The 13001-nt window shown below is 45.6% G+C and overlaps 1 protein-coding gene across 2 annotated transcripts in view; it reads right to left on the bottom strand.

Moving 5' to 3' along the window:
* The window catches only part of PAK5 (p21 (RAC1) activated kinase 5), a 145955-nt gene that overhangs the window by 50587 nt on the left and 82367 nt on the right, over positions 1-13001 (bottom strand). For both annotated transcript variants that reach the window (XM_066595655.1, XM_066595657.1), the window contains one exon: positions 3634-4416. In XM_066595655.1, the coding sequence (XP_066451752.1) occupies positions 3634-4416 (783 nt within the window). The remainder of the gene's footprint in view (positions 1-3633; positions 4417-13001) is intronic.

Below are 13001 nucleotides of genomic sequence, written 5' to 3'. Positions count from 1 at the left end.
AAATAATAAAAGCTTTACAATATAGTCTATGTACCCAAAAATGGCTCCATTAAAAACCACAGTTCACCACGCAAAAAACAAGCCCTTATACGGCAGGGTCGTTTGATCAGTGGCTCGTGAATGGGGTTTTGCCTACCCAATAGATTGATAGGGTTTCTGTTGCTAGAGTTGGACTGAGGCATTCTCTTTCTCTCTTTTCCACACTCTCTTTCTCCTCTTCTTTCCTCCCCACCCCACCCCACACCCATCCTGTTACTTCTTCACTCTTAATAGGTAAAGGTAAAGTCCCCTGGCGCAAGCACCGAGTCATGACTGACCCCTGGGGTGACACATTCTTGGCACACAGTATTTGCGGGGTGGTTTGCTATTGCCTTCCCCAGTCATCTTTTTACCCCCCAGCAAGCTGGGTACTCATTTTACCGACTTCGGATGGATGGAAGGCTGAGTCAACCTTGAGTCGGCTACCTGAACCACACAGGGATTGAACCCGCAACCTTCAGGTCGTGAACGAGAGCTTAGGACTGCCACACAAGGCCCTCTTTTTCTCCTCTTCTTTCCTCTCCCCCCCCCCTCCACTTCCCTCTGTTGCTTCTCCACTCTTAATACTCTTACTCATTTCCCAATTTCCCCTTCACCACTAGGGGCTGTTGTACTCCCCCAACTCCCCTTTCGCGCTTCATCTCTTCCTTTCTTTTCTCTTATCTGCCCATGTACAGAGATTTATCTCTGGAGATCTTCTCCCCGAAGGTTAAAACTGGTTCACAATCATTTAATACGGTTTAATAAGTTAAGTAACTTCTTTCTTGAGTTGTTTACCGAGTGCTGACACAGTCACTTAAGCTTTAACCCTTTCCAATCCAATTTGTATCCTAGTTTTCCTAGGGGGCTTACTCTTTTTCTTAGACAACTGTGCTATATGCTGGCTAAAGCCAGTACTGCATGAGGTGACACGTTGGATAGGCTCCAACAGCAGAGAGGCTGGCAATATACAGTAAGAGAACCCCGACGGACGTCTTCCAACATCGGAGCTGTACAGCCTTAAATCATAATGTCTTCAGAAGTCAGACAGTGGATTGGAAAGGGTTAAGCAGAATAAAACCCAGAGACTCTATTATATAAAGTCCGGTACAATGTATTAATGCTATTGTTCGCTTTGTATTAACATTTGATTCTCTCAGCAGTTGTACAACCTTGCGGTTATTGTAAGCACACCTGGATGCTATTGGCAAAGGCTCTAATAAACAACATGATTTTAAAGGCTTTTTCCCCATTTTAGGAGCATCTCCTGTTATATATGATAACTTCATCAGGGACAGAAGGGACACATCCATTTCTACATATGTTGCATTATTCTCAGTTCAAATTAGTTTCTTTGTTGCTTTCAAAACAAATTAGTAATAAGGCCATTAACGCACCGGAAAAGCTGTTGTCCTGGCATGCGTGCAAGCTATATCTACAGGATACGTGACAAGGAGGACTGGGCGTACATTACAAGGGATGACTGCAGGATTCCAGCAAGGATTTTCACTTATCTGTTGCATTAAAAGCACTTTTTCCAAATTAGAAGGCACATACATGATACATAGGGTACCAGGAGTCACATGCTGAAACGCAGAGGCTGAGGGAGAATACTACTGTGGCATCAGATATTTTTCAATCATTGCTCTATTAAGGTAAAATGAGCCTCAGTGCCCGTCCCTCGCCCACCAGACGCATTGTGACATCACTGCAATTACTAATTGGACTACGTTGCTAATTACCGCCAATCTGCCCAAATTATTCCCTGCTTGGCCAGACCACATGTACTATCTCTGTCATAAGCTTCACCTCTCCTCACATTATGTTCCTCAAACTGTTGACTCTGCCATCAGGGACAGTTATAGGGGATGGCAATCTGGGCAAATGCCAAGGGCTCATTTCTTAGAGGGCTGCGAAGCAGAGGAACTCCAATGGCAAATTAAACCACCCAGTATTATTTGGTGGTACATGATGTGGACTTTCTAATGCCATATTATTTGGATGCAGCATCTTATACGGGCACCACAAGGGTATGTTCGCACAGAGCGGATACTTGCATATTTTGCACTGCAGGTTTACATATGAGAGATCCGCAGTGTATTACAGCACAAGCTGATTAGATGAAGACTGCCATGCATAGATGCCTATCAAGCCCTAGCTGTGGCAGGACTTCATAGGCAACATTGAAAAATGATATACTGCAATACTGAAGTATTGCCTTATATAGTACAAGCAATCAAATGATTGCAATTTCAAGTCTCCTGTGCGGACTAAATAAAAATGTAAAAAACAAAATTAGCAGTTAAACAAAAACATTAAAAGTAGTAAAAAAACACCCTTTTCCCATAAAAAAATCTAAACAATTAAAGTCTCCCCCCCCCCCGCATATTTTATATTGTTGTATATATAAAAGTCCAAACAATTAAAATATCACAATATTCATACTGCATGGTGAAAGCAATAAAAGAAAGTACAGAATTCCGGAATTGTTTTTGTCTTCCTGGCTCCCAAAAAGTTTGAATAAAAGTGATCAAAAAGACTTATGCTTCCCAAAATGGTACTACAACTCACTCCACAAAAAGAAAGCCCTTTTTTCATTAAAAACTAAAATTATATACTGTTTAAGGAATTTTTCACGCATGTATAAAAATGCAGGAAAAAATTGTGAGAACGGGCGCATTTGCACTCACATGTCCTATCTGCTGCAGGTGCAACTTTTTGCGCTTGTAAAAAAACGCACATGTGACCGCTTTCATTGGAACGTATTCGTACTAATAAAGTCATTTTTAAAATGCGTCTATACATGCGCAAAGAACACTGCTTGTCTGACCGTGGCCTAAAAGTAGAAAAAACATTAAAAACTATAAAAATTTGTAATCAATGTAACTATTAGAGATGAGCGAGCATGCTCGGTAAGGTCAGTTACTTCGGCGAGCCTCGCTCATCTCGAGTAACTGCCTTCTCCTCCGAGCGTGCTCGGGGGGGGGCGGAGGGGAGCAGTTGGGGGGGAGAGTGAGAGAGAACTCTCTCTCTTCCCTCCGCTCTTCCCCGCCACTTACCCCCGCGAGCATGCTTGGCGGAGAAGGCAGTTACTTGAGATGAGCGAGGCTCGCCGAAGTAACTGACCTTACCGAGCATGCTCGCTCATCTCTAGTAACTATGCTAACACACAAAAAAAAGCTCATATGCCATTTCTACTGCATAAAAACGTTACGGCTTTAAGAAGGCGGTGCCGAAATCCCGAATATAAAACCGTGACAAATCTCTGATCCTGAAGGGTGAAGGAGCTACGATCCCCCATGCCTAATAACAATGTACTAACAACTACCGAGTTGCGAAGATAAATACGGAAAGATTATAGTCTTTATGGATTACTTAACATATATCTCGCTGCTTGATGAATCCCGACATCCTTTCAGTTAAAACAAAGACACATATAATTATCACAAAACCGTCAGCACGAGACAATCGCGAACAACTATATCTATAGTATATTCTTGTATGTTATAGACCAACCATTAACGTTTCCATTAGAGGGGAATCGTCTACGTACGATGGATAAGTGTGAGTGAGGCAATATACAACAATGGCTTGTATGAGGAAGGAACGACTTACCTTTGGAATGCATGCTGCAGTTTCAGACAAACGGGGGTAAGTGTACGAAGCAAACGAGTGCCCTTGCTGGTTTGTTTTCAGTGCACCATATGGTATGACTGGTTCTTGAAGGCCTGATCCTGATCTTGACCTCTGTCGTATGGCTGGTTGAGGGCTCGTTTGAGTTACATAGGATGACTTCGGCCTCTTATCATAATCGTCCTTGGAAAGCCCATCTCCCCATTCACTATATTCTAGTCTTTCTTTCGAGCCCTCGCTTAACATGACGGTCCCTGTAATAGAAGGTGGGAAGTAGTCCCTGTAGTCCTGAAGAGATGCACCAGTGATCCTGTGGTAGTCCCATGACGTTCCACACTGATCGACAGATTTACTTTTTGCTTCCAGGTGTGGGTGGTATTCTGAGGGATAACTTAACATATCGGCCTTCACATTTTTAACTTCAGGAAAGTAGGCTTCGTAAGACCTCATTTTAACCGGATGCCCATTATGTCTGGTTGGCTTGTTGGCCCTGTAGTAGCCTTCGGCCTCCTCCGCGCTCAGGCTCCTCTCCTTGTAGCGTTCAGCAATACTGCTTCTTGGGATTTCGGTTTCACTGTAGTGGGAAAAGGTAAAAAAGCCATTTTCTTCAGGGTAACTCTTTGAATGGTTGGAATGCCCCTGGCGGGGAGTAGGAGGGCTTTCTTTTCTAAGGGAATTTGAGCGTGTTACGGATATATTGTCAAAGTCTTCTAGTAAGCCATTGATGGATGCATCTTGTAAAGGTTTGCTGCCTCTAACAATAGTCTAAAGAAAAAACAAAGAAAGTATGGTTACTTATGTATTTCCAAAATACGTATGTGCCAAGTATTACAGCGTGCCTTAAATCACGGATATCAAAGACTTATTTCGTACATCGTTCTTATTTTTAGTGTTTCCAGAGTTCTCATTCGATCCGATTACATTCCGGAACCCTTAGTTTTAGACCTCATTAATGCTTGTTTATATAAATTGTTTAGATGTGCTTGTTGAGGAATTGTTTTTTGTCTGTAAGTGGCATTGTTGTAAAAAATAATTCAACTTTCTAATGTATCCTCATTACACATTCATCTGCCTTTACGTAATCTGAGCTCCTCCCTTGCGATGGAAATGTTGACAGGGTATATAGAAACGAGTTGTCTAGATAACACAACCCCTTTAACTTAGGGTAGGTGATAAAAGTCTGATCGGTAGGGGCCTCACCGCCGAGACCCCACCGATTCCAAGAGTAGGGGTCCTGTGTCAACTCTCCTCCTCACTGCTTGAGAAGAATAAACACAATGAGAACATGGAGATGTTGTCCATTATCAGACATGAACCTAGAACCGCAATGTTATAAGGGAACAGTGCTAAAACTGAGCTTTTTCCTCCTACAGAGAAAGAGCAGGAGGAGAATAATATCTTCTTTGCCCTTCACTTCATTCTTCTCTGGAAGAGGAGGAAGACGGAGAAGAAAGAAGAAGCATGGTTGCTCAGTCATTACCACTGTTGCCTTGCTGTGCTGGTTCAAATATGACCAAAGACAATATCTGCATGGACTTTGTATTTCTTGTTCTCCTCTAGCGGAGAAAGAAGGAAGAGCAAGCATGGTGGCTCAGTCCTTAGCACTGTTGCCTGGCAGTGCCGGAGTTGAAGGTTCAAATCTGACCAAGGGTGACATCTGTATGGAGTTTTTCAAAGCTGATGGTGCCCTTGATGAGATTTGAACCTAGGACCCTAGCACTGCAAAGCAGTAGCGCTAACAACTGAGCCACATTTATTGATGAACCACCACCGTCTTCTTTAAATCCTGAAAATCGATGTAAGTAGAAAGCTTACAGATGCTTTCTGTTACAACAGGATCAGTAAAAAAAAATGCTGTAACCGTAGCCTAATAATACGTAAATCAGCGATGTCAAGACAAAGAGCAATAACAAAAGCATAACTGAAACTTAGTACAACTACAAATAATGCGATTCAGAAATAAGCGCGTTACACATAAACTACAGTAGACGTCTGTTTGCTTTGACTTTCATTCTCCAGCGTCTTGCACTGGTCCCAGAATGGCTCCCAGTAGCCATGACAGTAGCCATATTTCATGGTGTGCCTGTGCTGGTCTGTCCTCTAGTGATAAGCTATAATGGATCGAAGCTGTGAAAACAGCTGTCTGCTCCTACTCCGGCACAGAAGATGAAAAACGGCTTCGCTTCCCACACACTGAATTAACGCTGACAGTAATGAAGTAGGTAATTAACAGTTCGCCCTCGGAAGCCCTTACATGTAATGTTTTCTCAGATCACAACTATATGCACTTTACAGGTTAAAGAAAAACAGCTGTTATCTTTTGTCATTTTATCGGTAACATTTAGTAACGTGCAAATATCTTCTCTCGTTACTCTCATAGAGAATTACAAGTCCAGACTTGTGGGGACCGGCTCTTATAACATAGTACAGTAAGGGTTAAGTACGTCATGTGACAAGTCAGGCAGTATGTGTAGTACACTATAAATTTATTCCAGTATATTACAATGAAATCCCCAAGCAAAACACATGACCCTTCCCAGAATAATGACTAGCAAGTTGGGGCTTCAGAGCAAAATCTGGATGGCACACCACCGCCTCGGCATACTAGTGGTTGACAGTGGATGGGGAGGGTAGTGAAATTAATTGAGACTCAATTGTTGGATATGTTGGTCAGGTCTTTAGGGTGTGTATATGATGATCCCAAGCCAACTATGACTAAAGTATCAAGTATATGTTAAATTTACCCTGGCCAACTATGGCTTACTGGGCACTTTATTAGAGACCAACATAAAGCCCGTAATTTATTTCCCATGGACCTTGTATGGTGCCACCACTCACTACAGATAAAGTACACGTGTCCAGCTTTACCTTTCCGTGACTTTCATTAAAGGGATTCTGTCATTAGGTTTATGCTGCCTGAACCCCTTTTGTGTATAGGGAAAGAGCTGCCAGTCTACATGCAGTGGGCGAAGAGAGACTGGCATGGTCCACCTCCATGACTTCACATCTATAACTTGCAATTCAAATGAGTGTTCCTCAGCTATACTCCTACCGTACATACCCAAGTTATATGAGCAACTTTCAACCGGGTGCAACTGCTGCCTTGGCACCCCTCATGACTACTTCTCTGGCTAGATGCAACCTTACAGATTTTTACTTGTCTGTATTTTGGTTTAGAGACAAACATGATGGGTTTTAATGGATTCTCAAGGCCTGGTGGGTCTGTACTGGGTGAACGGTGTCACAAGCCTCCTCTTTTAGGGTCCTTCTACATGGGACGACTATCAACAGTCATAGGAGTGATAACTGCTCACTGAGTGGAGGTGGAGAGCGCCGTGGATCTCTTCTGGCTGCCTGTCCGCCTCCATTCAGAGTATATAGGCATAGATGAACGATTGCCTGCTTACACAGGCCGACTATTGTCATGCATGCATGCCTGCATAAAATGAACGACAAACAATAGGCAAATGAATTTGTTTATCGTTCAATCGTTGGCCGTCTTTACACTGAAAGATTAGCATTCAGTTTTGCACAATCCAACGATTAACTGAACGATAATCGTTCCATGTAAAAGGCCCCATGGTCTTCTCCCCCAGAAATTCCATGTTTCCTAATATACTCGGGCTTACACAGCAGTTGCTGGACCTTGTAGTGTGCAGGGCTCTGACCCATTGTAATGACTTAACTTAAAAGCATCTGTCGATATTTATCGAGGCACCTATAAGAAGCCCTTGGCATTAAACAGCGCTCCGTCCCTCTGCTGGGAAGAAGACAAAAAACGTATTACTGGCCTCCCCCATCCGGACATCAGGGGATACTTGGTGAGTGCAAAAGTGCTCCCCGCCATGTACCGTATGTGTGCTTCTTGTCTATGCACTGTACATGATAACTACGTGACTTCATGTGACATCGGTATGGCCGATAAATCTTTATATACCAGCAGCAATGAGGGGTTACTGCATGGGAATGCTGCAGAATCATTATAGTATAATGCATTTTTTTTTAATGTCCAACAGATTTAGGCCTCATGTCCACGGGCAAAAGAAGAATTAAAATCCACAGCAGATTTTAACTCTTCTCCTGCCCGCGGATCCGCACCCCATAGGGAGGCATTGACCACCCGCGGGTAGATAAATACCCGCGGATGGTCAATAAAAGGTATTTTAAAAAAAATGGAGCATGAAAAAATCTGGACCATGCTCCATTTTCGTGCGTGTCTCCCGCGGGGACGGCTCCCGCGGGCTTCTATTGCTTCTATTCTATTCTATTATCCGCGGGAGACAAAAATCGGAATTTACTCACCCGCTCCGGTTCTTCCCCTTCGCCGCGGCTCCATCTTCTCTCCGTCGCGGCTGGATCTTTTTTCTTCGGGCCGGCGCATGTGCGGGGCACGTCACCGACGTCACCCTGCGCATCCGCCGGGCCGAAGAAAGAAGATCCGGCCGCGACGCAGAGAAGATGACGCCGTGGCGAAGGGAAGATCCGGAGCGGGCGAGAGGTGAGTTTATTCTTATTTTCAGCGCTCATGTCCGCGGGGCAGGAGGGACCCGCTACGGATTCTCCATGGAGAATCCGTAGCGGGCCTGATTTTCCCCGTGGACATGAGGCCTAAGGTGGCTGTCCGGAAATGTTACTATTGATGATGTATGTCTAGTCAGTGCAGCAGAAATGAAGCCCTAAGCTCTCGTTCACTACCTGAAGGTAGCGAGTTCAATCCCTGCATGGTATAGGTAGCCAGCTCAAGGTTGACACAGCTTTCCATCCTTCTGAGGTCGGTCACATGAGCTGCGCCTGCAGAACCAAACCGACAGCTGCGCCTGCAGAACCAAACCGGCAGCTGCGCCTTCAGAAACAAATGGCAGCAGTGCCTGCAGAAACAAACGGCAGCTGCAATAAGGACTGTGCTATCTGCTTCCATATGCTTTTCATAGTCACAGTTGGTCTAGCAATTGGCTCATTGGCGGGGATCTGAGCAGTGGACCCCCAGCAATAAACTATTGATTACTTATCCTGAGGATAGGTCAACAATAGTAAAAGTCCCGGACGACCTCTTTCACAAAGTGTTCCACAGGGCATACAGCTGACCATCATGGCTCTCTCCATGCATCAGTGGCAAATAGGTTATTGTGCCATTGCTGCAGGGAAAATCTAGCGCTACATACTGGCCATTCACCTGAATCACCATCCTGTAATACAAGAACGGCGCATAGACCGCCAAAACAGGAGCCATTCTTACAGAGTTGCTCTCATTCTTGCTCACAGAGGAGGATCCTGAGCGGATCTGTTCTATGACCTATTAAGACATGTGAACAGAGGTTATGATCTTGGTACATGGTAAAGGGTATCTTTACTCATAGGGGAAATGCAGCTGAGAATTCCACATAAGTATGGCTTTGTATGCGAAATCAGTTGCACTTCCGCAGCGTATTTCAGAAGATACCACACTCACCTTCAAAGTCTTTGTGCTCCCCGCCCTTCCTTCACTGGGCACCTGGCAGCATCTAGCGAGTGCAGTGCCGCTGGTCACTTCTGCATTACCTGACCAGCAGTGCTGTCTCACAAGAGGCTGCCAGATGCCCGGTGAAGGAAGCGCCAAGTGGAGCACCGCTAGTCACTCTCACACCAGCTGAAATGCGGCCCTGCGCTCACAAGAGGCTGCCAGGTGCCCGGTGAAGGAAGCGCCAAGTGGAGCACTGCTAGTCACTCCCACACCAGCTGACCAGTGGCACTGTGCTCACAAGAGGCTGCCAGGTGCCCGGTAAAGGAAGCACCAAAATGGAGCACTGCTAGTCACTCCTACACCAGCTGACCAGTGGTGCTGCGCTCACAAGAGGCTGCCAGGTGCCCAGTGAAGGAAGCGCCAAGTGAAGCACTGCTAGTCACTCCCACACCAGCTGACCAGTGGCGCTGTGCTCACAAGAGGCTGCCAAGTGGCCGGTGAGGCAAGTGCCAAGTGGAGCACTGCTAGTCACTTCCACACCAGCTGACCAGTGGTGCTGCACTCACAAAAGGCTGCCAGGTGCCCAATGTAGGAAGCACCAAGTGGAGCACCACTACTCACTCCCACACCAGCTGACCAGTGGCGCTGTGCTCACAAGAGGCTGCCAGGTGCCCGGTGAAGGAAGCGCCAAGTGGAGCACCCCTAGTCACTTCCACACCAGCTGACCAGTGGCGCTGTGCTCACAAGAGGCTGCCAGGTGCCCGGTGAAGGAAGCACCAAATGGAGCACAGCTAGTCACTCCTACACCAGCTGACCAGTGGCGCTGTGCTCACAAGAGGCTGCCAGGCGCCCGATGAAGGAAGCGCCAAGAGAGCACTGATAGTCACTCCTACACCAGCTGACCAGCGGTGCTGTGCTCACAAGAGGCTGCCAGGTGCCCAGTGAAGGAAGCACCGAGACAGCGAAGACTTCGGAGGTGAGGGGCAGCACTGTATCTTCTGAAATCAGCTGCGAATTTGACTTTGGCTCTTTTGCGTAAATACTGCTGATTTTGCCTCAGACTTTTCCGCAGCATTTTCGCTACGTGTAAACATAACCTAAATGTTATTTTTTTTACATAAAAACACTTCTGGATTCTCACTTCTTGAGCCATTGCAGACCTGACGGCACTGTAAACCGCTTCAGTCTCCATTCACTAATACAGCGTACGGCCTAAGCTGGAGAATATTGTAAAACCTTGACAAAGCGTAACGTGTGCGATCCCCTGCCCAACTAAAGCAACGCCAGCTCGGTGGTGGCATGGGCAAACTTATAATAATAACGCTTGTCACAAGAAACTTTCCCATTTGTGTCCCTGAACAAAATGAGTATTATATACAAAAGATAAACAAAGATGCCCGTGGTACGCGCGGTATGTAATTTACCACTCTTTACAGCAGTTTTTCAATTTTGTGTTACCATAACAACACCAGAAACATGTAATTACAATCATGCTTATCTACCACACATCAGACATTATTAAAAATAGACCGATGTGAGAAGATTCTGCGGAGGCAAGAAAGTCATTGTCATCGTGCCGTCTAGTTGTGTGGCGCACACAAGGGCGGAACGGCAACTTCAGCATCTCCGAATCACCCGTTATGTGTAGGACTACGGGACCGATGAATCACCAAGAGATGAGTGCTGTGAGCCCACATTAACCCCTTACTGACGGCCAATACGTCCTTTTTACTGACCTGACTAATGGGCTTTTAATCTGAACATACATCTTTTTTAAGGTGGTTGCATAGCTGACTACTGACAGCCAGGCTCCTGCTCTAACTGCCAGGAGAAGAGAAACCTCAGATCCGGGCAGTTTAACCCCTTACATGTCACAATCAATAGCAACTGTAGCATGTAAGTAGAGGAGAAGGGGCTCCTCTTGTCTCCCATTGGCACTCGACAGTGTGATTGCAAGGTACCAATACGTTCCCATGGCAAACGGAAGCCTGACAAACGGAAGTCAGACAGAACCCCAGGAAGGAACCTGGGAAAGCAATGTAGGGGCATGTTCACATGGAGAGGGAATGCTGCAGAAAGATTGTGTACGAGAGCTTAAGAAATCCTCCCCGGAGTGCAATCCACAGTGTAAATTGACCTGCGCTGCGGATGATACTCCTTCAAATGAGGAGCCAAAATCTGCACCATAATCAGACCCATTTGGATTTGTGGCACTTGATCTTGGGCTCACACAGGGGCCAGCAGTCAGACCCCAGCAATCAGAAGTGTATCCCTTTATTCATTGAATAGAGGATAAAAATAATTAGTGGGAACACTCCTTTAAAGCGGTTGTACCAAAATGTAAAGTTATCCCCTATCCACATGATAGGGAATAACTATGATCAGTAGAGCCCAACTGCTGGAACCCCCACAGATTCTGAGAATGGGGATCCCAACAGTCCCCGCATGAATGGAGCGCGCCACCACTCCATTTATTTCAGTGCCGCAGATTGCAGAATGCTCATACTCCGCTATTTCTGGCCCGATCGTTGAAATGAATAGAGAGGTAGCATGTATGTGTATCCTCTGCTCATTTCATGCAGGGATCATAGGACCCCCAATTTTCAGGAATGCTGGGGGTCTCGCCGATCGAACCCCCACCAATCATGACGTTATAACCTATCCTGTAGATAGGGAATAACTTTAGATTTGGGTACAACCCCTTTAAGGATGTTTCTATTCCGCTGAATAGAAGAAATGTGTTAGATCTGATGGGTGCACCACGCCTCAGCACGGACGCACTACTTCTGAAACCAAAAATACTGCCCAAATGAGCACACGGAACATCGATGGCAGGACTGTCAACTGGACTCACAGGCAGACATAACAAGCAGGGTGATCGTCCTGATAAGGACAGCTCTGCGCTGAAACCTGGGGACCTACTTCACCCTAGATGGCAAGCGATCTACAGCAGGACAGGACACAGTTCACACCTCATGTCTGGACACCTACACACACACTGAACATGCTGTTCACACCAGAGATTTGCACACAAGATATAACAGGACTGTTCATACAGAACATGTCTAGCCACCTGCCCAGACATACAAAACATATCGTTGTTCACACCTACACACAAGTTAATACATGCCACACAGACCAAGACCCCACTCAGAACCCTCATGCACACAGACTGAGTAAAAAGACCAGCATCTGAGGAGCTGGTATTTATGTGCAGCAGACCGGCGGGAATTGGCTGGCAGAAGAAACTCTACACCACGCTCGCTTAATTATCCCATACCACTTAGGGTGTGCTCCTGGTAACCCATAGAGCTACAGATCCCAGGGGCACAGCCTACTAAAATGTTCATTCTTCTCACTTACAAAAAATGTGAGGCATTTTTCATTCAAAAACATCCTGCATCACATCTGTGAAATTACGATACTCAGACGCATGTTTCACGCGCGTCAGAGGACTGCCAGTGAGTCCATTGATTTCAATGAGAAACATCACATCGCAGTCGCATGCACATATCACGGTATGCGAGGGCTATGCAATGTAAAGGTCTCATTGAAAACAATGTGCGAGACGTTCCGAGGGAACGCCAAAAGATAGAACGTGCTGCTCATGTTAATAAGTCCATTCAAACCAGTGGAGTTCATATTTAGCAAGTTTTGTTCCATCTCGCAATGCACAAAACATGCGCGAGATTCTCGCCCGTGTGAATGTAGCCTAAGGTTAATAAAATTCATGTTTAAACCTCGGATAGATTACATTTCTAGATGTTTAAGCCAATTGGCAACTGTATGAAGTGGTTGGTTTGAAATTCGGTTTATCTAAATAGGCGGATGGCTCTGATTTCTCTCCGCTGTGCGGGGAATTGGATGCATTCGGTAAGATCCTTTATATTTTGACTTGTTTGGTTAACAT

The sequence above is a fragment of the Eleutherodactylus coqui genome, chromosome 3 (genome assembly GCF_035609145.1).
Source record: "Eleutherodactylus coqui strain aEleCoq1 chromosome 3, aEleCoq1.hap1, whole genome shotgun sequence".
In the NCBI taxonomy this organism is placed as follows: Eukaryota; Metazoa; Chordata; class Amphibia; order Anura; family Eleutherodactylidae; genus Eleutherodactylus; species Eleutherodactylus coqui.
The sequence above is the reverse complement of the archived record's forward strand: the minus strand, read 5'-3'. Positions and strand labels throughout refer to the sequence as shown.